The following is a 27,225-nucleotide window of genomic DNA, read 5'->3' on the forward strand; positions in this document are numbered from 1 at the left end:
AGAATACACAGAGGAAAGGCAATCAGTAATGTACTGGTTCTTGTATGTTAGAGAGGGGAGCACAACATGAGACAGATGCAAATTTAAACAACACGAAAACTTTCTAGGAAAGAAATAGTGAGCAACAGAAACTTCACATCGTCTTGAAGGAGAAATATCACAATTTGAAATAGAACACCCCTTAATTTGATCAATGATGCTTAATCAGATTAAATCCCCTGCTTGATTCATGACACTGCAGTTAACAGATTCAAATAGAAAAGATCACTTGCGCAGATCCAGTTTGCTAAATTGCTGCCATCAGCCCAGATGGCCTCGAGTCTAACTAAGACTCCTAATGTTTGTAATCTCATCTGGCTCTGATTGCTGCAACACCACGTAAGCAGGCTCAGATTGAATCAGGCCCATTTGGACGATCAATTTCCTGTCCAGGTCTTTCACTAAATCTGGTGGGTGGAGTCATGTCGAGTCCGACAGAAAAAAAAAGGGGGCAACAAGAGGAAGATGTGATACATGGCTTCCTCTTCCACAGTCAGAGATATTTAAATTTATTTTGGGATATTTAAATAATACCACAATTGGTCAGGGTACATGTAAGAGAAGATGTTTGTATGCAATACACTTAAATCAGAGAGTCTACATTAACATGCTTGTATTTTTATATTATAAACAGTGAAATTATGTTTTTTTTATGCTACCTAAGAATAAATATTTTACAAAAGTAAAATACATCTGCCACAGTGATCAGGAAAACACCACAATGGCTGACAATCATGGTGCATTCACACAAAGATGAGGCACTACCACTACATGATTATACCATGAAAGACATGAGCTACTGACTGTGCTGTGTGTCAGCACATAATCTTTATGTTTCAGATGGAAAAGTAACTATCTTTGAAATCTGACATTACAAAAAAACTAGACACAGAAACCTAGATTATAATCAGAGGATGCATAAGCAGCAAAGTCTGGGACACAAAATGACATTTGTTAGGGTTTAAGAAAGCTTAATTACTGTTACTGTTTGTCGATTTTACATTTAGGTGATCTTTTAGAGCAGGGCTGCCCACACTTTATAGGCATCTGAGCTACTTCTGAAATGACCAGCTCAACATGATCTACCAACCAAATAAAACATATTGGCATTGCTGCCAACACAAAAATATACTGTGTTCCAAGACGTGTCCCCCCCCCCCCCCATTTTTTTATTCATGACAGTATCCGCCGGTATTTTTCATTCTTTTCTATGTTTTGCAACCCAAATGATTCATAGACTACTAGCAAATTATCAAAAGATTGAATAATAGTGAAAATAATCATTAGTTGCATATCCAAAGTTACTCTGAGTAAATTAGAAATCACAAAGAATCCTCAACTCTGTCTCACAAACAAATTTGAGCAATCATGTTACACTTGAACATGAGACATGGACAGTCTGTGTAACGACTCAGCTTTTTCTAAGTGAGACATTCAAATATTGCTCAAAGACACAGTCAAAATATTGGATATAAATAAGTGACAGGCACAGAGGACTAGACCTGACTGAGCAAACAGCAGAAATTAATTTTCCAGGCTGAGGAGAGCAAGAAAAGAAAACTTGGCCGCCGATGTTGGGTTGAAGCTCGTCCAGGTCAACAACAGTATACGACCACAGAGCATTAGAGTGCACCGTGCACAGCTGTCTGCAGGGATAAATACACACTGTACTGAGATGTACTGAGCTGTAAAGAGGGAATGCAGCAGAGAAAGACAGAGCGAGAAGGAGATGGGGATAATCCAGCAGGCAGATGTGTGGGAGCGCTTCGAAGAGGGCTCGCTGCCCAGAGGATACGCATTATAGGGATTCAATGGCTAACAGGAACATGGAGGGCCCCGAGGTGGGCTACGTGGATATAGCCAATACACACCCACGATAGCTAGACAACGGACGACCCCTTTGAGGTAAAGACAGCGGCTATTGTTAGGCCACGTGCACTGAAAGGAGGACTCATTCTGCTGCTGCTGGAGAAAAGCTGGGATTTAGACGAGCTCTGGAAACGCAATGCACAAAATCAGTCTGCACAGGAAGAGCCACGAGAGTCAACAACTTGGACAGAGGGCTTTGTTCAACATGCTACAAAGCCTGCTACTAAAACAAGAGAGGGATGCTTGCTCAGTCATGTCAAAACTCCAACGTCTGCAAATGATGAATGAAAGCTAATGTGGCCATTCACTAGAAGGAGGCACTCCGTGGTGCACAGGACCACAGTGATAAAACCAGCGTTTCCTTCCTCCGCAGACACCAATCTAAATACTGCAGAGAGCTTTTGGACGTCTCATTGTGATTTAAACACCAAGGACACACTCCTATTGCTGGGAGCGCTGGCCATAAACACGTTCTGACAGGCGTGCACACACACACAAACACACACACGCAGAGAGAGAGAGAGAGAATTTGAGCAGTGGAAGTAGTGCAGAACAGTGTTGTCCTCATTCAAGTGGGAATAAAAACAGCTCCCCTTCAAAACACTCCTGCCTTGAGCGAAGGTGAAGTAATAAGTACTTCCTCTGCCAAACCACTAGCCACGTCACAGGCATAAGTTTTTCAATTGGTCTATCAGGGTCAGTGGGTTCACCCAAGGCAGCCATGGTACTTATGTACAGTAAATGTGTCCGTATGTCCAGGCTACAAGGAATTTAAAGCTTTACCGAGTAGATCTTTTCAGTCTCAGGCTCTGTTGTGTCCGATAAAGTTATCGAGCAGCTTCTCAAGCCCAGACACACACTATACAATACACAGGCTTTTGTATTCACAGACTTTTAAATCCAGGGGGGCCGAGGCACTACCTGGAGCCATCTATCAGCCACGGTAGACAGGTCGTCTCCCTCAGAGCTCGGTTAAGAGGAGGGGGGACATACGGATGGGAACCATCTGTTGAAGGTGGGGAGGTCTTCTCAGCTACTTCTGCAGCAAGCAGGCAAGCCGGCAGGTCTTCTTGCCACACCAACAGAACAAAGACATGCTGTAGTCCGGCCCCTGTGGACCCTCAGTCTCCTGACACGGCACCACACAGCTGGGGTCAGTCTCAAAGCCTGAGTGCACCTTCAGGAGGATTTGACGCAGGGATGCATGATCCCAGCTCCCCTATTGACACGTCTTAATCTTAAGGATGAGCTGCCTTTACTCTTCAAGTGACAATTACTTAAACACAAATCAGTTACACAATAACAATATTTTTAGTATAGAAATTATTTTAAGATTATCTCAACACTTATTGACAGGAAAGCAATGCAGACCACTCGCCGCTGGCAAGCGTCCATCAGCAGCAGCACCTGAAAAACAACCTTGAACGAGACAAGACCCTGAATCCACTGAATCTGAATGTATCCAAAATGATGAGATAAATAACGGCTGTTTCCAATGCAGACTGTGAGCTCTTTGGAAAATCCCAGCGTTTCTTTTAAATTTATGAGTCTGTGTAGAAGTCTGTCCAATTTACATGAGTCACAGAGGCTTTTCTTTTCTCCCAGACTCATCACTCAATGCCAATTTAGTGGTCATCCTCTATTTACGATAATCCAACAGCAGGTCAAGTATCTTGTGTTTTTTTAGCTTGTACAAGCACATGCAGCCTGATGAGCCGAGGTACGTTCGAACCTCGATGACTTGAAGAGAAACCAGCTGAAGAAGTTTCGATCTTAAAGATGATTTGTGAATATCCTAAAATAACTTAATTTACTGCTCTCATTTCTGTGCTGTGCTTTATAAGAAGTGTTCACACTGTGACTTCCGCGATCAGGTGTCTTGAAGTTCATTATGAGTTCACACTACATGGCCGACTGACCACAGGGGGAATCCCACAATACACAACCTTTCACCATCCCCTGACCGGTCCTCCAACTACATCTCATCTCAAACACAAGTAGGGAAGGTGTGAATCCATGAACACAGTGTTAACATGTCCCTCACACAGATGTCTATTGCTGTATAGAAATGCAGTGTAAAATATTAGTGGGGACCTCACTGCTACACGGACCTTAACGACCTTCAACTGATCCTGTGCTCTGATTGGCTGGAGGAGGCTGATGATGTCCCTTATAGTTGTCTTATACAACGTAGCTTAGGTCACATTACGTTTCTCAGTTGAACATTGCTCTGGTAGTTACAGGTTTCTAGCTCTTTTTTTCACCAAATAGCAACAACAAAAAACCTACACCCCTATGAAACTACATTTCTCACCACTAGATCCCGATTTGAATTTGGATCTGCAGGAAATTATAAACACTCCAAAACCTCCCCTAAACTTACCTATTTTTTATTTTATTAATAATCGTACATTAATCCAAAAAAAAGTAAAATGAACAAAAATGTATTTCTGTTTTTTTTAGTGGTCAGACATAGATTCACAGTTCTGAGTTCTCAGCTATGGTATCTGAACTGTTAAACCACTCTTTCTTTCCTTTATGCCAACAGATTATAGATTGATCGCACCACTATATAGTCAATTTATCATTTATCAAACAAAATATCAAATATATATGATCAAGCTAAATATATTAAGATGAGCTCTCAAGTTTGCATGAAAATTGCAACACGATTAGAGATGAACATTGACTGACTAATTGGCTGAAAAAAAAAGATCTGAGATCCGATGACTGCACTGACCAGAATACACCCAATGACCACAGGAGCCACGTCCTCCCATTAGGTGCCAGCTGTCTTCCCGTCTGCACTGTCCCGCTGTACAGTCAGATCTCCCCTGTCACCTGGCTCTAATGGCAGCTCACATTACACACGGCTGCACTTACTGACCATCTGCGGTTCGTTATTAAGGACAAGAAATGATTCTCGTGAGCCGGCTTATAAAGAACAGTCAGGATGATACCAGCGTGATGTAAGGTTTTGTTCCGCTGTATTTCTGAGAAGATGCACACTTTTTGTCCAGTGGCTACAAATGCAGCACTGTTGCCAATAGGTCACATGGAAACAGAAGCCGATGAGTCCGTCAAGGTTGTCAATTAAGACAATACAGCTGAGTGTGCTCTGTCCCAGTGAGTCAGCTAACTGACACACACAAAAACATGTGCACAAACACACGCTACTGTGTACTTACAAGAAGAGCCACCGAGTCGCAAAGAGTCACCTTCTCCACTGTCGGAGTAAAGTTCACGACCATAAGCTGGCAGTTTGTGTACATGATAAAAATGCTCTTTATGACAAAATGCAAGTGGGACTAGGTTGTACGGTTGAAACAGGAAGAAAAGAAAGAAAAATATATTATTGTTGATAATCATGTTCAAGAAAAAACACTTAAGATGAGTCTGCTTCAGCTCTTATGTTGTTAGGATTTGTTTCCTTTCTTCATTATGTGCTTTAAACTGAGCAGGTTTGTCAGACAGAACAAGTCACATGAAGACATCAGCTGAGACTCTAGGAAGAATTCTGCACATTTTCCACTGTGTCGATGAAACACTGAATCAATTCAACACAAAAATAACAGAAATGAAAACTGACCTGAGTTTATTTTATCATCTGCATGCACTGTTTGTTTGTTTGTTGTTAGCAGAACACAAACACGTCTGATCAGATTACCATGAAACTTGTTAGAAGGATGCATTAGATTAGGGAAACCCCATTAACCTTTGGAGCTGATCCAAAACAGATTTTTACTCACTTACTAACTTTGAGAGATGGGGCTTCTTTTTTTTCCGTGAATTTCTCAAGGAAATTACCACCAAAAATAATTGTGAGTCCAGAAAATGATCCAGAGTTTGTGAATAACATTTTTATTAGTAGATGATCTTTATTGAGTTACTATACTGTAACAAATATTCCTTTCAGGTATACAGAATGGATATTTTGTTGCATTTAGTGGGAGCAGTGTGCAGAACAGTTCTGTGTACATGATTTATGTATCTGATCTTAATACAAATTGATCTAAATGCAATATGGTAATAAAGTAAGTCCTGGCAGAGGTATGTGTTCTTTTCAAGCCTTTTTAGTTCATAATTTGAATAATCGCCACTTGTAGCCCTAATTATAACACTTATTTAGGTTGATATCATATTACAGCAAGATAACACACAAAATACTTCATACTACAATACAATAAACCAGAAATACATTTTTCAGGCAGGTTTTAATTACAGTTTAATTGAATTCAAAATGTAGCGAGACAAATATGTTACTAAGATATTTCCAGCCCTAAGTATTAACAGCTTTCCTACATTTAAATGTTTCCTCACGTTTTCAGTTAACTGTTGAAAAAAAGTTGTATTCCCTTAAAGAGTGTACTGATAAAAAAAGTCTCTTAATCTAAATCAGAAATAAAGTGATATTATAGCCAGAAGCAGCTGAGCATGTTGGTGCAGCACAGTAGGGAGACGAAAGATTTTGGAGAGATGGTTGTCAGCAGTGGAAAATAATAGCTGAGCATTAATATGGATATCACGTGTTGGGTTATGTGACAGTTTAAGGATGATATATTGCAGAAAGAACAAGAAAATATAGTCTCTAGCAAGTGAATCTCTGCTTATGTCAGTGTTACCGAGCTGATTATTTCCCTGTTTGTCATGTTCATGTTCTGCCATGAGCTAGTTGTGTGTATTATCTTGTATGGTTGTACTATTATTTGCTCATGTCTCTTGCAGTGTCGGAGTGAGAGTCGTCCGCACTGGATAAATGAATGACCTCGGCCTGCGGTGCTGTTGACCTTGTGCTCGGCATCAACCCGATTTGAAGCACAGGGCTGACGGCCAAACCGCTCCTGTGGATTCAGTGCACAGGCACGAACAGGAGAGAGGTCCAGAGGTGAAGAAGTGGAAGGAAAGAAGAGCATGGCAACACATTTTAGCATCAGCATCCAACTGCCTGCAACAAACCATTTTATTTTTACTTCATAAAAAGCGTGTCCTTGGTTTCCCCAAAGAAAACAGAAGCTTTCTCTGCCTGAATGACTCAGAGAACACACTGTGTGCCGACTCGGTTCATATCTAAATGTTGTCAGTCAAACGTGGTGCCAGCAAGACTTAAAATAACTTATTTAAAATATTTATGAAGATTAAAAAATAAAAAAAATCACTTGCCTGCCGTTTCCCATCCCCCTCCATTCATCCAGTTGGCAGTAAGCCTCTTAAGTGAATCCGAAAAGAATGATTTATCTGCGTCTACAGGCTCTTTTACAAATGTCCTCAAAATAAGGTCCAACCTTGTCTCCTGCCACTGAGACATTCCTCATCCTGAGATAAGTTTTCACTTTTAATCCACACCAACTTTCTAATGCGGGTAAATGTGTGTGAGTTAAAGTGCAATTTCAGATGATTTATTTTTTCTAACCAAATTCCAAATTTCTTACGTTTCTTTTCAAGGTTAGATCCCTTCACATCTCTGACTTCTCAGCTGTGGAATCTGGATTTAAAAGGCCATATTTCTTTCCCATTTGTGTCAACAGAATAGATCATGTCAACAATTAATGATTATTTTCATTATTGACGGATCTACGATTACATTCTAAATTTATGGTTGGATAAACAAAATGTCAAAGAAATGTGCCCATCGCTATTTCAGATTCAGATCATAAATCAATAAAGAGTAAAGTAAAATAGAGAAGAGGATTAAATCATCACAATGAAAGAGCTGGAGCAAGTACATGTTTTGGCTTTTTACATGAAAAACTACTGAAACCATTAAATTATTAAACTGGAATGTCACTCAGTGGAGCGCATACCTCCGCCAAGGCCCAACAGTCTCAATTAAACTGCATCACATTGTACACACACTTAGATATCAGTTCCCATGGATTAGTTAATCACTGGGAGAACAGTTAAAAATGTTATACAAATATTCTGGATCCGCCCCTTAATGCCTATCTGCACCAAAATAATTGAGAATTACAGTTTCCGCAGTTAATATTTGGATCCTTATTTTGGATCGATAATTATTTTTTTATTATATAGCTCTAAACATATTTCCAAATAAACGGAAGTAATACATAAAAGGTTTTCAGTTAATGTAAGCATGGAGGCTCTGGAGATAAGTGTGTTGTCCAAAATCACAAATTTGGGGTTTATATCTGTAAAGATGACATAAAACAATCTTTAAAAATTAGTAAAGAAAATGGGATATTTGTTGAAAATGTAAGAATTATATTCTTCAAGTAGCCTGCCCAACTATTTATATGAATTTATAAATTCTGACTTCAAATAAAGAAAGAGCACGTCCATTTAGAGGGCAGACTAGAGTAGATGGAGTCACTTAAAGAGATAGTAGTTTTATACATGGAGACAAAAAGGAGCTGGCAGCTTCTAATCACATCAGGGAACCAGTAAATTGACCATAATTGTAATACGTCTTCCAGTCTGGCATGAATTTGTAATCTATCTAAGCCCCACTGACCTCATATTTTCAGCCCGACTCTGCCTCAGGTCGAACACTCAACTGCCACAGAGCCTCTGTGCAGCAGCGGCAGCATCTGACCAGAGGGAATGGTTCTGTAATTGGCATTACAACTTGTGAGAGCCAAAGAATTTGACTTGTCCGGCTCTGCAGCCTTGTGCCTTGGCCGGCGGTAAACTTCTTTATACCCCAGAGAGTTTTCATCCCGCAGAAACATGTCAGGCACGCAGCAGCCTGTAATACAGCTGGTGTTCATGTGATTCATAAGGGGCATTAATGTGGACGTCATGTTCAGCTGTCGAAGAGAGCTGGGAAATACTATGCAGAAAAACAGTCCATATGCCATTTTACAGGGGAGAAATCTCTTGCTGTAGTTTTCAGAATAAAAATGAAGACTCCGAGAACTTCAGCAAAGCTTTTTGTACGTACCAAACAAGAAATGTCACAGTGATCATTAGTGAGCGGTAGTGGTGCAGGCACCTGGATTTAATTATTTATAAATTGAGAGAGTCTGACTCTTTCCCCTTGTTTACAGACTTTATGGCTGGCTGTAACTTTATGTTTACAGATACAGTGTGAGATTTATAAAATGAGGTGAAAATATCTTGAAACACTACAAGTTAGCAAAATAAGAAAAAAAATTCCATAAAATATCTGTTCTTGTGTTGCTCTAATTATGTTTCCTACATCTCGCATATTATCAACATGAGCACGAGGAACAGACTGCGTCAAACATAGTAGATTGGAGCCATGAATTGTGTATACTGTTTGGTGTGTTACATCATATGCCCCTTTCACTTATTTGTCGGCACCTTTTTTGTCACACCTTGGTGAGACAGGTGACTGATGGGGAAGTGATAACACAGGACACAGTAATACCCCCCCCACCCTGTACAGTATCTAGTTCCTCAGAGACCAGTGTTCCCCTATCGTTGCTGTTATCAAGAACAAGCCTTTTCAGTTGTCGCAAACCGCTGTCACCTCAGGCATCTGAGTCCCGACAGGTTTTCGTGCAGAAGTCTGTTAAATCATCACCTGCAGAGAAGTGCAACTGTGGCCATGTGACATTCAGGGTCAACCACAGCTGGGCTGAAGCTACCAGTCATTTTTAACACAAATATCGATGGTTTATCATCATGCAACAGATTCCTTACTATATGAAGCAGAAGAACACCAAAGTTTAGATTTTGAATAAAATGAGGTTTTAACAAAGGTCCAAGGCTATTTATTCTTTACGTGACGAAAGTGAAAACCTAGAAGCAGCTGCACTCATAGCTTTCTATCCCCAGAACTGCGAGGAGGTCTAAAAGGTGATTCATGTTTTCCAGATGACAAACCATATATTCAACTGTCCGTACAATAGCCTCACTATTTCACTGTACTGACCTCCACATGGGATCCACATGGTGTCAACATGCACAGCTGCGTGCTGACAGGACATTCCCATACGTCCTGACAGGAAGCTGAACAAAATTGCATCCAGGAAACAACAATGTGTTTGGTATATGGCTCACAGATTCATCAGGCTGAGGAAAACATGTGCCCTTGAATCCGTCATGGTTTACCAGACACGAAATTCCCAATGAATTTCCATAATCCATTATTGATTTATAATCCAGGACGGATTAGGTGACATTCCATTACTTTTTCCCTCCCCCATCAATGCAGACTTTGGACACCACAGAAATAAATCCCATTTCTAGATCAAATAATATATATATAAGAGTCATATGTGGTAAATCCAGGGCTAAATATAGGTTGCCCTGCATGCGGAGGCATTCCAGTTTCAGAGGGACATTTCTATAATCCATTTCATGCCTCGTCTCATAAACTGACATTCCAGCGCCAGAGAAATAACCTGCTGACTTCTCCTCAGATTTCATCAGGCTTTTGTCACTTCCTCTCTACAACCATCGTGTCTAATTCACAACATATGAATTACAGTCAGCTTGGCCTTAGCTTGTTGCAATAACACATGCAGAGACACCGTAGTTTCTTATATTTGTCAACGAAGATTATACTTCGAATATCATGGAAAATATAAATATAAGCATATTTTTCAACAAACAAACGGAAAGGGGAAAAAAAAGATAGTCTCCTTGGAGGTAATAAAACGGTTCCTAGGAAGATTCCAACATGGAAATGGCTATTAGACCCAAATGGGCTGGTCTTAAAGTAATACTGGACAATCAGTTAAAAGTCACTCACGTAGAAAATGCTACAACAACAATAAATGGTTCAAAGTCTTCATTTGTATCGCTTTACCTGGTTTTATCCATCACCAAGCAACATTCACCAAAGATTTTGAGACAAGCCTCCATCTGATTTAAGGGATAATGTTTACCAAGCTGCAGATGCTGTGAGTTTCTTACCTCTAACACTGGCCCAGCTCCCAGGATGATCTGCTCCACCCCGCTGGCGAACCCCTTCTGACTGAGGGCCGTCAGGTGATGAATAAGGAAGTTAGTGCTCTGGGTCTTTCCAGACCCACTTTCACCAGAAATGACAATGCACTGGTTCTTTCTTCGCTGCAGCATTGCATGATACGCCACATCCGCTACAGCGTAAATGTGGGGTTCCAGCTTCCCCAAAGCATGGTTGTCGTACAATTTGACATATTTAGGATTGTAGATTGGCAGGAACTGGAACGGGTTAATCACAATAAGAATACTCCCAATGTAGGTGTAGATCTTCTCCTGGCGGAAACGCGCACGGAGGCTTTCCAAAATGGCGCGCTCAGTTAGTTCTGGGAGAGAGCACAGGTCGGACGGAGGGTTGCTCCCTGCAGGCTGGGGGAGGAAGCCCCTTTCCACCATGCGCCGGCGCTCCTCAGTCACCCTCAGCCACATCTGCAGGCTGCCCCCATAGTGAATAGATCCATCTAGGTTCTTCTCCCGCAGCAGGAAGCGGTAGTCTTCGCCACTTCCCAGACCGCTGCGATTCTCCAGTGCACTTCGTGGCCACAACATCATCCGCTGGACAGGGCAGTCACAGGGGTTCAGGATCCATTCCTCCCCACCAAACTCCTTCACCTCAGCCAACACGTAGCATTTGGTACGCTCCAGGTGCAACCGCTCGATGAGGGACTCGATGGCTTCAGCAGCTGTGGTATTCTTGCGGGCACTGACGGGGCAATAGATGGTGCCCTCAGCCAGGGTGCCTGGGTAAACCCGCAGGCTGAACTCCTGGTCCTCCAGGCGCCGCCGCATGCTGCCACTAGCAGTGGCCATGCTGTAGCTGCAGCCGCCATCTTGTAAGCTCATGGTGGCGCAGCCGGTCCCATCAGCAAACCCCTTTTTCTGCCTGGAGGAGTGACTCAGGACATCTCAACTGGACGAGCACAGAGAGAGAAATGGAGAGAGAGATGGGAAAAAGAAGGATAGAAAAAGGTTAAACATTGAAGCAAAACTACAGAACAACAAGGGTTCAAGCAGTGTGCCAAGATTAACAGCTGCCACCTCCCACACAAAAGTAGCTGTAATGAGAGTACAATGAAGTAATTCAGCACTTCCCTGTTGATAGTGGACACAGCACTCCATTTCGGTCTGTCTCTCACACACAAACACACAACAAAGCTTCAAATGTGAAGTGGTAAAAAAAGGTTGAATATGTAGAAGCCTGAGACAGAAATCAAGCTGTCGTAACTGTATCTATTGAATTTTCTCTCTCCAGCTTTTTATACTTTTTATACTTTTTAACCAAAACCCCAAACCATGATGATTATCTACAACTTTATGATGACACATATATAGATATTGATGAACCCTATATTCAAAGTGATATCACAATCATGTCACAAAGCCATGTGCAATGACAAAGGCATTTTTCACTTAAATATTTTATTATTTTATTATTAACAACTTTTTTTTATTAGATTTGTCATTGTTATAAAGATAAGTCCTTCATTTTGCCTAAGCTTTATATAAAAATAATCAATATATAATTAACCTTTTCTATATTATGCTATCGGTCCAAATTATACTGAGATAACTATTGATATTGTTTTATTGCCCAGCAACTGTAGCTCAGACCTTTACATGGCTTGTTGTCTGGGATATGGGAATTGAAGCATTTTGAACTCTACCACACAACAAAATGTATGACTGATAGTTTTGTTTTGCAGCTGACCAGTCTCCATGAAAAGACAAAACACAAAAACCAGATGATGAACAACAGTGGATTTTGGGCAGAGATGAATCAATATCAGTGTGTATGTGGAAATCCAGAAGACTAGAGGATGAAAAGCTAAAGATGCGAAAAATGTAAAAACAGAAGCTAAAATCTATAATAAAGGATAAACTGCCAGTTGCCCTCTCACCTTCTGTTCTAGACTTCTTTCCCCTGATATTTCTTTTCTGAGTCAGTGCATTTCATCAGAGTTTTTTGCTGGGTTTTTACAGGCCTTCTTTATGTTTCTGTCTCTTTCTTACTGAATATTTATTGCCAAGAGACATAAACAAACGCATCATTACACTTCAACTATTTACTTTTTACTCCATCAGATCAAATCCATTCCATTATTGTTTGTATGGCTGTTTATGGGGAACTACAGAGCTAAGGGAGGCCATGGCATTAGGAATAAAAGATTCTCAAGCAAACACACATCTTCACACATTGCTCTTGCATCCTGCCTCCCTCTAATTTTCTGTTTGTCTTCAAATTTTACCTCACCGAAGTGGATGTGCTGTATAGACAGAGGAAGAGAGAGAGAAAGGGAAAGGACGAGGCAGCCAGTTGTCCTTTAAGCGCCCCAGACGGACCCTCCCCTCCCTCCTGCTGTCTGCAGCGATTCTGTCGGCCCACATCAGCCTGCAGGAGCACACCAGCATCACACAGAGCCAATGAGGGAGAGAGAGGGAAGAGGCAGCTGGGTGTGTGTGTAAGAAACAAAGACGTGAACTGTGCCGGATGAAAGACAGAGCCGAGGCAGAGACGGCAGAGCACACAAACAGACAGAGATGACAGAGAGCACAGAAGATTCCAAAAAAACCTTAGCTTCCCCTGCTACTGAAGCAGTCACTGATTGGGAAACTAATGAGCAGTAGAAGGTCAGAGTTTCACATCGGTTATGTAGTAATGTAAATGCAGCCAGGTTTCATGGTCGATATGTGCTGCCTGGTGGTTTCCTTTCAGGCGACGAAAATGAAAAATATATTTTATGCATATACACTGCGGAAGATTGTGCAGAATATAGTTACACTATCAGAAAATTAATACAAGGTTCTTCTTAGATTGCCTCTGTAGCTGCTGCTCTCGGCTGTCAGTCTACTTCACTGAGTCATTAAGCTGGAGAGTAGTGAATTACAGCAGTAACCGACATGTCCTCGACGTGTCACTGCTCAAGCGTTAACCGCTACGGGCAGAAGACAAGCTGCAGTGAAGGAGTGACAGATACAGATATCTACAGAATGAATGTGAGAAAAGTAACTTGACACTGAACAGGATACAACCACAAAGGAAAACTACTTAGCAGAGCACATACCTCCAATAAGGCCCCATCATAATTCCATAAATGCGCTTGAACTTTCTCATCAAGATCCATAAATCATTTTCCGGGAAATAGAGAGAAAGAAAATAACGTTCATCCAGCTATATTAAAGAAAGTGTAATGGCTATACCACACTTTTATCAGGTTTCATGGAAATCTGCATAATCTTTCTTACAAACCAACTCCATCTTGTCGGAGGTACAAGCAATAACATACTGGTTGTAATTCAATATTGAAACCGTAAACCAGGAGTAAGTCAGGATATAGATGGAATTCAAGAGGAGAAAGTAAATAAAAACTCAGTAGAGTTTATACTTCTGCCCAGGGTCAACAATACGTCTCTTCCCTTTTGAAACCACATTTAAATTCACTAGATCCAGATCTGTATGTGGACCTGCAACAGATTTCACACACTCATACACATAACATAGCAGATCTTTTATTTTCTGAGAAATCATTTAAAATGTTGAAAATCGATATGTTATATCCATCCCTTGGTCCTTTATGTCTCCCTTGACCTATACCACATTCTGCCACCAAATTTCACTCTTACACGTCCTGTAGTTTATGCATGATCTTGCTAACTAACAGACAAATAAATAACCTTCTAGGTGGAGTTCACAAAACTGCTCCCTTTGACTAAATCAAAAGCAGGTTTTGAATTAACAGGAAACAATCCAGTCTATGATACATTATGAATATATGCCTTTGTTGCCCTCCTTTTATCACTGATTGATCGACAGCAGCAGCTTTTCTAAGCAGCTCAGGGCTCAAAGGTTACTGGAAAATCTATTCTAGTCAGATAGTAACAACAAATCCAGCAAGCTGCTGAGTAGAAAATATCGACACCTACACTATTAAAATTGTATCTCCCTTAAACATAAAAGATGTTGCAGTAGAAATAAAGTACAGTCTAGTAAATACCATTCAAAAACCCCACAGATGTCACCAAAATAAAAGGATATTAAGGATTACCAGTTTATAGGATAGCAGGGCAAGTCAAATCCCTACTTCTGGTAATGAGTTTTTTGTTTTTTAACCCAAAATGGATATACAGCCACTTTAATTTGTCCTTAGCTGCATTGTTGCCTAGAAAGCTATAACCCTGAGTTTGAATGACAAAACTTTAATCAATTATTTTTAAGAGGAGCAGAAAATCCCTGGACAGAATTTCTCCAGAGTAATTATTTAGAAAGTGATTGTCTGTGCCTGCTTTGATTTGAGTTGATAAAACAGCACCAGAGTGAGCATCACGAAGAGCTGAAAGGTTGTGTTGAATCCTCCAGGTGATCAGGACTGATGGATCTTCCTCAGAGGTCAAAGTTCAGAGTGAGGAGCCAAGGTTACATACCAGTTGAGGCTGTAACAAGTCACATGAGTTGGAGCTATGACGCTGGCCTAATTTTCTTTTCTTTTCTGGGCGATCTGGCATTGCCTTGAACAGCTGCATGAAGTTAAGCCATTCAGGAAGTCAGTGGGCAGCCATGAGACATGTTGTGCACAATGGATGGAAGTGACCTTAATACTCTATGTTCAGCATTTACTGCAAAAAAAACTACAAACGCTCATTGAAGACAGATGAACCTGGAAAGTGATGTGAGTCAGATACAGTGATGAGGAGAGGAGATGATAGAAGAAGAAAGAGTTAAGAGGGTGGTGGGGAAGCAGAGAAGCCTGAGCGTCTTCTACTCTCTTGTTTTGACGCGGCTGAATGTGAAGCGCTGACATAATGTCGAGATAAACTGATGACGTGGAGAAATGAGCGTGTGTTTTGAAACTGAGAGAGGCTGAAGAGGAGAGGATTTCTTAATGAGAGTGTTCCCCAATCATCGGACTGGCGGACAGGTTCATTGGCGGGTCATGGTCGTTCAGAGCTGTCACTCAGCTGGAGGGGGAGAAACTGACGGTTAGAAAACAGGGCTCCTTCTGAATATACGTTCGCACATGGAGACGCTCTGGTACATCCTTGGCTAAAGACTAATAGGGACAGCGCTTTTGAAATAAGAGCTCTGAGGCTACATCCTGCCTGAGGATAAACAACAGTATTTCTTTGAATCAAAAGCTTAAAAAATACTTTTAGCATACCGCATTCCCTGATTTGACCTAATGCTAGATTATATTATTGTAATAGTAATGGTTTATCTTAAATTACTGTCACTGGTTTAGTGTTTTTATAGTTTTTTTCCTTTATGAATGAGTTATTATTTGATTTTATGTTGTTTTTAAATAGCAAAAAAAAAACAATGTTAATAACCAGGAAATTATTAAATTTAAAAAAAATTGTCAGGTCCGAAACTCACAAATATTCAGTATATTATCATTCTACAAAGAAAAACATTAAATCAAGCTGATTAATTTATTTTATCAGCAAACAGTTTAAGCAGGATAATACAAAGAGGAAGAGGAGTTGGGTGGCACTGGGCATCTGTCTCTACTGTTTACAACAAAATATACATTTTATGAATATCTTTTTGTAACTAAATTAATTTATTAAACATAATAAGATCAAGCCTTGACCAGAAGGACACAATGTTTAAATCTATCGAGCTTTAGTTTGAAACTGCCTTTTCTCCTGTAATAAGATAAAAGTATCATCCACTAAAGCTCTCGAGAAAACACTTCTCTCCTCCATGACGTCTCCAGTGAGGTTTAATTTGTCCATTAGCTGCTTTATTGGAATGTTATTAAGTGCATTCTTCTTTTCAGACTGTTCAGATAAAAGCATGAAGAAAACCAGCATTAGTTTTACTGACTTTGGACTGAGGCTGATTGTTAATAACAATCCATAAAATACTGATAAGATGTACTATCATTTCCACTGAGGTAAGTGTTAAGATTTTTCTTGCATTCAATCATTAGATGCAAGAAAAATCTTGATGAGTCACCAGATACAATAGATTCTAATGTATCTGGTGACTCATCATGAGTAACAAAAAACTGTTTCCAACTGAATCCAAAATGAATTGAGTATAAGTACAAATGTGGACATTTTGAAATAGAAGTAGACAAGAACCTTAAAGCTTTAAGATTCATAAGAGAATTTAAAAAAAATTATGTTCTGCTAAATCAAATTGTATTTGTAAAGCCCATATTCACAAATTACAATTTTCCTCATTCCTACGCAACTGATGCAATTTGGCTTCTGCTGATGAAACAACTTACTGGGTTTTAGATGTCTTTTAATCTGCTATTTTTAATAACACTGTTCTACCTCATATTTTTCAGTCCTATTGTTCTAAGAGTTCAAAGGGCAAATTCAAAATAACTCCAGTTGTAATGTTGGCAATAATTTTAATGTAATTTTCCTTCTTGGCTTAAGATTGTTGCAGCTCCAGATGTTGGTCTTGCTGATGGCCAAGGAACTATCGCTGAACTTTACAAATGCAAAGGAATCACAAAACACAGTATTAGTCCAATGTATTGTTCCTGAGGTTAGCGTTAATGTCGTTTTGTGACAGTTTGCTTGTGAGTTCTCCCCAGGTACTCTAGCTTCTTCCAACAGTCTAAAGACATGCAGTTTAGGTTGACTGGAGACTCTGGATCGCCTGTAGATGTGTGACTGTGATTAGTTTCTGCCCCTTGGCCAATGTCAGCTGGCATTGGCTAAAGCCCCTGCACAACCCTCAAAGGATAAGCGGTATAGAGGATGGATGGATGTACAGACAGGCTCTTAACTGGGCCTTTCTCTTTTATTTCACTTGGTTGGACACTGTAGGTGTTCTCATCTTTCACACTGCTCCATCTTTGGCACAGAAATAGAATAAAAGCTGATATTTTACTGCAGTAAACAAACATGCAGTACATTACTGTTCTTTAAAAAACGAAGACGAAGAAGAGTTCCAGCTGTTTAAGATCATCTTAAAGTGCAGAGCGGTGCCTGAGACGGGCCTGTGTCCAGGATATTAAAAGCAGATGAGCAGCTCAGCTGGTCGCGCAGGTCTACAGAGTCTGGCTGGTGAACAGCAACACCCCCTCCTCTCCCACAGTCGCTTCTCACCGGTATAAGAGCAATAAACACCAAACCTCAGCATTCCTGAACACGGCTCATACACACATAAACACACACACACACACAAGTTCACTTAACATCAGCACAAGAGTTTTTTCTACTTCTTGTACTTCAATTAAAACCCAGGATCACTCCATTGGTAGCATATGAACTACCTGGTTAGGTTACAGCTTGTTTAATTTAGTTGAAAGAGCAATTATTTCACAATTTCATGCTTTTTTTTAACATGTCATTATTTTATTCACGCAAAAACTGCAGGAAGTTGAGACCGCAATAAACTATAGAAGAAAAGAAGCAGAGCCTGCTCACAGGATTGCTTGTAGTCTTTGCTTTCAATGATAAAATGTTTGGATAAAAGAGGATGCTGGTAGTAACATAATAATGTTACAGTCTCAGCCAAATTAATGAAATGAACTGGTTCATTCCTTTTCTCCAGTTATACAACAAGACTGTGACCCGGCCCAGTGTGAACATGCCAAAGTCAGACTCTCGCCAGTCAACAAACCAATCATTGTCAAGTATACGTACAGCCCGTACAGCCCGTGAAGGGGATGGCGACAGGATGTACGTATGTCATACAAAATTGTTGACTGCTTTCTAAATTACAATGTGAAACCCAAACCAAACCTGATCAAATGTAAACAATGTAACAAAGACATGAACCTTGGTACCTTTCAGGAAAACACCCATAAATAATAAAAATAGACACTGGGAAATTCCTGCATTTTCAAAATAAAAATAACAACAGTAAAGCAGCCTTACGTTAACTTTAAATGTTATAGTTTTCTGGTCTTCTTGGTTTCATGAAACATTTGTCAATGTGCTGAATTAAAACTAAATTTCATTCTTATCTTGCTAGAGAGAGAAATATTTATATGTGAAAACAAAGTAGTGTCTCACATAATTTTAGGAAAATGTGCGTGGAGGATGTATTAGTAATGTGCCCCTAAGCAAAGTAAACAAGCCCTTTACAACTGCTCCCATTGAACTTCATAAAGGTGTATAACAATTCATTGGGCGGTGGTAGTGTCACGACATCGCACAACAACTGACCAGATGTGCAGAGGTGAGAAGGTAAACAAAATTCAAACCTACAAAACTGCAAAATAACGATGCAAGTGAACTAGACGTACAGTATGTCCAGGTCTATGAATCTCTGCATGTAGCTCAATAATGCTATGTGCCACAAAGCAAATGACAACATGTAAAAATAATGTGGGCTGATCATCAACATCAAATGGGTGTAATGTTATGGAGGTGATATCGACAGCTAATTTCAGAGGTCGACCCCAATCAAGCGCTCTACTGTGAGTGACTAAAGCACGAGTCACGTTCAGCCCTTCAATCAAATATAAATCCATCTACAGACGAGGTGTTGGTTTAAGACCGAGCTGCTACTGCAGCGTTTACTATACGGGGCTCAAATTACACTGTGACGTCCATGTGGGGAGAGCAAGAGAGAGAATGAAAGGATAAAGAAAACTAACGACTTACTGGGAATTTAGGCCTGTTCACTGTTTCCTAACTAAGTTCTTTCACAGTTCACTTATCATTGCCTGGAAAAAACCCTTTTGGAGTGTTGATAAGATGAGAGAGAGAGGCTGCTGAAACAAACGTGCTCCTGCCAGTTGTCGAGAACACTGAAATGAAACCATATTAACGAGCAATAATTAGAAGAACGCAAAACACATAAAAGCAGCTCATGAGCCATAAGACATAGAAAACACCCGGGAGGTGTCAGATAAAGTCAGTCTCAGATTTTAATTTGAACTACTAGGTTTCTTTTATTATTCACAGTAGCATTAAAGATGTCAATGGTTATTTATCAGGTCTCTATGGAGGAGTTAACACACACAGGTTTACTTTGTGTGTGAATGTGACGCAAAGTGTAAATCAAAAATGTGTTCAGAAAACTTTCCCTGGAAACTTAACCGTTAAAATAAAAAAGTTAATAAAAAATGAATGCTGTGTGTGTGTGTGTGTGTGTGTGTGTGTGTGTTTGAATTCCTGAATTCCAGCGGGCCAGCAGAGCTCACAGGAACTGAGCCCACACAGACACAAACATCTGCCAGAAAATCTGTCCGAAAAACTTGCGTGCACACAGAGACAGAGTGCCGAGTCATTCGGTGCAGCTCTCTGAAGCACGTGTGTGAAAACGAAAAGGAAAAAATGCAGGGTCCAAAAAAAAAAAACACTCAGGGCGGTCAGGTTATGTTTTTTTCAATATGTTCCCATCGTGCTTTGGAACTTAGCTTGGACACTGCAACACAACAAAACAGTAAGTAGTAGAAATTATATGAAGGCCTAATGTCACATCTCTCCATCACTGCAGTGCTACTTGTGATGAAAGGAAAGTGTGTGTGTGTGCGTGCGTGCGTGCAGTACATGTTGAGATGATGTCATCCCCCAAATGGAGAAGGTTACAGAGAATGGAGAGGTGCTTCTGCGTCATGTCTTTAACACACCACTCAACCACAGACTCAGACACACACACTAATAGAGCATCACTGTCACAGCTGGGTGCTGTATTGATTGAAACCCCCTCCTCACTAATGTCAAACATAATTTGGGCATCTGTTGCCATGGTTACAGACTGACTGACGTCGATTTGAGCTATTTATTTCATATCCTCTTAAAGTGATATAATGTATTTTGCTTTTAATAGCTTCATTCAGGTGACTTAAGTACGTTTTTTGGGGATTTGTGTTGCACTTAAATGTTGATATGAACGGTCCGATTGAACAAAACAAATGAGCTGAGGAGACTGAAAAGAAGGGCAACACACTAGGGTGCTAGACTTGAGCGACACTTTCTCTAAATGAACTGCTGTGTTTGAAAAACAAAAAACCTTTATTCAACAATTATTTCATTGACTAACTATTTTTCGATCAAAATTGTGTAATTTGCATGGTTTTGTGATTTACTGTAATTTTGTTGATGATAAAATATTATTTTTATAAGCATTTTTTTAATAAATAAATATAAGCCAGACTAACGGCGAATACTGAGTTTTATCTGGCTCTTTGCTCGTTGTTTATCAGGATGCAGCTAACAAACCCCCAGGAGAAACACATTTACTCTATAAGTGATGAGCAGTGAGTCATTATTGATCCAAGCCTGTGCGCAGAGAGGGAAAATGTCGACCCCCCCTGCAGGGTGGTGGGGTATGTACCGCAGGCCTTTTAACTGATGTTTAGTTTGACCGACAGATACTGTGTCTGGGTGGTTTGCGTCCAAGTGCACTCCAGCACTTTCAGATTTTATTCATTTGAAAAAATGTTGAAGCACCAGGCATAAGATGTCTTGATTATTCATGGGTGATTAACATACATATTGCAATAAAAGTTACCATACAAACGACAATTATCTTCATCCACTGTAGATTATTAATATGTGTAAAGAATTGCAATCAACGAATTTAACCAAAGAAATGGACTGAACAAACCTGCCATTCCTAAAGTCATATCACTAGTGTATCTGCTGGAAGAAGAACACAACCATAATTGTGGCAATGTAAAAACATGACCTTAAATAATCTGATCAGTAAATGAATGGAACATGTGCTTTTGCAACAAAACCTGAAACTTAAACCAAGCTTATGTATCAATTATACCTCAACCTCCTGCTCTCGTCCTGCTTTTGATATGAAGAATACAAGTATAATGGACAGGGTCCGCACTCTATTCTCTCCCACAACCATAAATCTAGCCAACAGAAACACCCCCCCATTGTGTTTGCATTAAAACAGCTTTGCTCTGGACTTCTGTATCAGAACAAGCGGGGATCTACCCACAGCTTTGGCTCCTGGCGTACAGTCAGCTGCGCACTTTCTAATAGAGTTATTGCTGAGGTCCTACTGGACACCGCAGAACTGTGGAAAATGAAAGAGTAGAACTTAATAAGGCGAGCAGGAACAACAGACAAGCTTCAAAACACACAGGGCTCAACTTAAGAGAGGAAACCTGGGTCGGAAACGTTAACAGACCGACCACAGACCATCAGCTGTGCCTATGGCCGCTGCACAGACGCCAAATATTGGCAGACCCACTTTCCAAACAATGCTACAGTAACCCATCTACCTCCCCAGGGTCACTGTGTCGCTAATAGCTCCATCAACCTCATTGATCCTCTGGTTTCCACCTCGGTTTCCCGTAGGCCCCACATTTCAGTGCTGGGATTTGTGTCTGTTGGACTGAAATCAATATCAGCCTCTCTGTTTTGTGCATTAGATGTCCACATTTTTCATTTTCAAATAATCAATGCTCGGATCAACTCAGATGTTTATTTCCACTGCAAAGCTCTGGATGTCTAGCGAACAAGGCAGGTTAGGCTGAATCATCATCAGATCATTTTGAGGACAATGTGAGAAGATTTCTGAACATGCAGAACAACAGATCTTACTTAATAATGCATAAGCAGACCAGGTCTGAGATGTAAAATGTCACGACCAATTCAATTACTACAAAGTTTGCAATTCTCTTTTAACCTTTGATTAAAAACAGATATTCTTTTCCTTCCTCTACCCTCCAGAACTACCCAGATGTCTGAGTAATGCTTGCAGACTGACAGATCATCATGTACATTTTCTGTACTGTAATGAATGGCAGGGCAAAAGCTTTTGGGAAGATCAAAGAGAAGCAAATCTGGCCCTCATTTTGCCCCTCACAGGTCTGAACCAGAAGGATTGCTCTTTTTGATGCAGATGAAAAATCTGGCCACCTGAAACCGTACAGGCTTTCATCATGTGCAATGAACAGACTGAGAAACCGTAACACACAGCAGAGTGTGACAGGTAAAGTGACTGTTTACCCAGAACACTCGGCCACTTCCTCTCTGCAGGCCTGTCAGGTTAGCTTCACATCAACAACATGCCACGCCTTGTATGCGGATGGACGAAACAGGTCAGCATCTAATGCATGCATTTGTGTGTACTGGTGCAGAGGCTGATCTAAACCTGCCTGTTTGGAATGGGCTGTTTGTTTGGCTGTAAAAGTGACAGTAGTTGAGCCGCAGCAAGTAAAGACCGACTTCTCCCCCACTGCTACAAAAAAAGAGACACAGACTTTCGGTACTGGGAGGGACAGGTTTAATTATCAAAATTTCTTTGTGTGTGTGTATGTATGCAGTTGCCATCTCGGTGGACAGAGCTCGATGGCTTTAAGATGAAGAGATCTACATTGTCAGAAAAGGCAAAGACAAGCAAAAACATGGGTGCCACAAGAATTCCCAGAACAATGTCTTTCAATCAACTGATGGTATTCGACAATCAGCAGAGGGAATGTCAAATTGCATGTCTGTGGCCAAAATGTTGGGGCACTGCCTTGGACAGTGGCTCTTAAAGTTTCTGCAGTTACTCGAATCTGAAATGACATAAAGCCTGCTGGGGCACAAGTCTCAAACACAACAGACTAAACCCACACTGAAAAAGTCTGTAAGCAATGTGCAGGTTTTTCTGTGTGTGGTCATTGAAAGTAATCCTTGGCTTTGTGGAAAAGTCAACTATCCTCCTCCAAACTACACTCCTTGTCTTGATCACAGTATTTGTATAGTTTTCAGATGATTATATGGGCCTCTGGCAACACCCACAAACCTTAAAACAGTTGCTTTTAGGATATACTTAATGTTAGTTTTAGTTCCTTCAGAGTCACAGTGATAATCAATTCTGTAAAAACTAGTGAAGAAATACAGAACATGAAGCGATTTAGCATGCTTAGGTACAGAAAGGAAATCCAAGGCAGCCTTGATAGAAAACAACAGACGAAGAAGACAAGAGGCTCCAGGGTCGACTTGTGTCAGTATGACTCATGAGCCCATAGCCATAGCAACGTGGTGTTGAGGAGCAGCATCATTCAAGTGACAGGAAGAGGAACCATCATGTCCTTCAACCTTTAGCACAAACGGACAGAGGAGAGAGCAAACACGGAGGTCGACCCACTCACAGCGAATCCCTGACTTCAGTAAGAATAATCTGTTACAAAGAACTTTTTATCATGGAAGATGGATATTATACATTTTGCAGATGAGTGGAGAGAGTTATGAATCAGTCCTCAGATATATCATAAGGGCGGCGGTGGCTGTTTACCATCGCACAGTAAACTGGGTAACACATATAAGCTACGCAAAAGACCCGTTTCAAATACATTCATTGAGAGACCATAGGAATTTCTGAAGACCCATGTTTAGTATTATTGTTGTCTGGACCTTAATCCAACCTGAGGCAGAGTTCATGTCAGTAAAAAGGAGTGCGGATGGGGGATTATGCAAAAATCTGAGAACACTGGCCAAATATAAGAAGAATTTGTCCCAACCAGATGTCTGAGCTCTGACAAGCTGTGTTTACAGGCTGGTAAACACTTCACTCCAACGCAGAGGTGGAGAAGATCTCCAGCCTTGACCTCTGACTCTCTTTGCACAAGGCGACAACCTGTCCGACCACGTCCTGTAGCGCCTCTTTTCAACACAGTTGCAAGAAGAAGAAAAAAAGAGTGAAAGCGATGGCTGTACGTGGTTAAGTGGTAGTACAGTTTCTCAGAAATGTCCGTTTGACATTCTCTGAGGAAAAGCCTGTATTGTTTGCCTCACCCCACCTATTGTGTGTACCGGACTGTGAGTATTCACCCAGGCTGGACACAATAACAATACAGGGGCTTTGCGTCTTTACATTGGCAGCCACTCACATCATCTTGCTGCCTGTTTTTTCACTCTCTCGCTCTCGATAGGAGAGGTTTATCACGGTTCTCAGTTTTCATTGAACCTCATGAGTGAGCCTCCATCCCACCCTCAAATCCAAAATGAAATGAGTCTCCAATTAGTTAAAGAGGAAGATGTTTCAAGGTCCTCTTTTTTTTTTCTGGTGTGACGTGACATGACAAAGAGGCCTGGGGGAAATACAGCTCTTTCACTTCCACCACAGAGTTCTCAACCACACAGCTTGATGATTCACAAAAAAAGAGTTTGCCTCTTTTATGTGAATCATTTCCTGAGAAGATCAGTTTAAATACACCGACACGCAGAGGAGTAACACATACTTTTTATACGCTTCAGTTTCTAGCCTGACTCTGTTTTTTCAAAGCTTTCAGAACAGCAGACAGAGAATCATGAGAAACCTGTAAGTCTGAATTACCTAAAAGCTTTGTTGACAGGCTGCATTGCTGTCAGAAAGGCTGGGGAGGGGACAAAAGCAGAAGCAGAGGAGACAACTGTGGAGTGGCTGAGGAGTGGTGCAACGCCAGCTAATGACCAGGCTCCGTACGCCGCACAGCTGGTTTAACCCTTCATTACAGTAACATCGAAATGAGACGACCTTTGGAAAGAAGGACAAACTGAGGCTTTACATCAGGCGTTAGAGACGAGGATCTGCTGAGGTGTTATGGGCAAGGTCAGGCCACATATAAAAGCTTACTAATGGCTTTCGAAGCACCCAAAATTTGAATATAATCCTGCTCACTATATGTGTTTTTGTGTTTGAAGTTTACTTGGCCAGATGGAGATTAAAAAAAACACCTCATCAATTAATGACTTGCTGTATTCTACAAAATGTCAGAAAGCAGTGAAAAATGTCTACCTTAAGTTTGCAAAGCCCAAGGGGACGTCTTCAAATGTCTTCTTTTGTACAACCAACAGCAACAAAAAACACAGTAATTCACTTCTCTGAAGAAATAAAAAGATAACATCAGCAATTTACGGTTCAAAATTAGTTAAAACGATTGATCGATTATCAAAATATTTTGCCAATTATCATGACAAACCAACTGATTAATTGACTTATCATTGTAGCTTTAAATCAGGACACAAACAGCTATATGTAAAACAAAAAGGTTTGTTTGGGTGCATCATATTGTGTTGGACCTTAACTATGACCAAGGACTGTGAAATACCATCCAGGAAGATCATTTGGAGTAATAGATCCAGCAGTTTGAATGCTCCTGCCCAAAATTCTAAAACCCTTTTCTGTGGAAAGTTATCACTCCAGCAATAATTCCATCTTTCAGAGTGATGACTATCAGGTGAACAGTAGAAAAACAAAGAAGGAATGTAAGATGGCATGCATTTGAATGCAACCGCAACATTATGCCAGAGTACAAAGATGCAACAGAGGTCCTTGGCTGCAATTAGGATAAAGATACTGTATTGATATTGGTCCACCCTGCTGGGATTTTCATTCAGTGTTATCGCCTGTCTGAATACAGTCTGACTCCAAAAGCAAGTCAAAATGTTCCCAGTTATAATGTCCTCCCTCTTTTTAGAAACAACAGAACTAGTGACTGAACTGCAATTCCTCCAGTTAATTCTCTAACTAACATGTTATAGATTTCAGGGACACCAAGGGAGCTAGCAGCAGAACGAGGAGCTGCTAGCGACTCTCATCTTCTCTTTGCAGCTATGTGATTGTTAACTGAAGACCTAAACTGGCACTGAACGCTCCACTGCGCCCCATCATTGAAAAATTGGATGACACGCTAAGAGACGGCTCTGGTGCTCAGTTCGCACCCTGGAGGCTAAGACGGGAAACACAAAAGGCTCTTTGGCGAAGATGAGTCCAAATAGGGTCATAAATCAAGGTCTTACCTCAACGAGATCAGCAGCAGTGGTTACGGTTACTCACTCCAACCCCAAACAATATCATGCACAGAAATGAACTGTTACTGTAGGACTGTATCTACTGAATTTTGGGAGTCTTGTTGGAGGCAGAAACCAAAGTGTAGGGGAATCGTACAATGGAACGTTATAGTGCTTAAAGGCCCAGTCGAGTGTTTCAAGGTTAAGTTGCGTTTCTCCAAATCAATTAATTTCACCTCTGTTTTCTCATAAGAGGTAATCACAGTGATTATTTACTAGATATTGACGGTCAAATTGTTCATACCATTTCCAGTACTTACATTACTGCAGGCTACTGCTTCAGCTTCTTATTTTCTATAAAGATAAGAAAGTAATTAACCCTCTCATCTAACATCCTTCCCGAAGCTTTTCCAAAATGTCAAATTATTCTTTTAGCATGTGACATGAACAACTTCTTTTGTTGAGTTGAAAAACTCTCAGAAATATATGATTATGATTAATGAATACAATAAATTGCAGCTGAAGTAGCCATCAAATGTGCACTAGTACAAAAAAACAACCCAAAATTTCGGCCATTAAAGAAACTCACCTCAGATGAAGTTATAAACCATCGAAAAACATCTCACTATGCATCTCCTGAAACCAGACGCCTGGCCCAATGATTATCCCTGGTGCTGCGGTTACCATGGCAACAGCCCTGGCTCCCTCACTCTCTCTGCCCTCCAAATCCAATCCTGTACAGATTAGATATGAGCATCATACAGAGGAGGCGAATCCTCTGAGGATTAAATC

At 40.6% G+C, this 27,225-nt stretch overlaps 1 protein-coding gene across 3 annotated transcripts in view; it reads right to left on the reverse strand.

Annotated features, from left to right (window-relative positions):
• Positions 1-27,225, reverse strand: part of myo9ab (myosin IXAb) — a 129,449-nt gene that overhangs the window by 85,551 nt on the left and 16,673 nt on the right. For all 3 annotated transcript variants that reach the window (XM_062390376.1, XM_062390377.1, XM_062390375.1), the window contains exon 2: positions 10,750-11,707. In XM_062390376.1, the coding sequence (XP_062246360.1) occupies positions 10,750-11,640 (891 nt within the window). In that variant the 5' untranslated portion in view covers positions 11,641-11,707. The remainder of the gene's footprint in view (positions 1-10,749; positions 11,708-27,225) is intronic.

This window comes from Platichthys flesus, chromosome 6 (genome assembly GCF_949316205.1).
Source record: "Platichthys flesus chromosome 6, fPlaFle2.1, whole genome shotgun sequence".
NCBI classification, from domain to species: Eukaryota; Metazoa; Chordata; class Actinopteri; order Pleuronectiformes; family Pleuronectidae; genus Platichthys; species Platichthys flesus.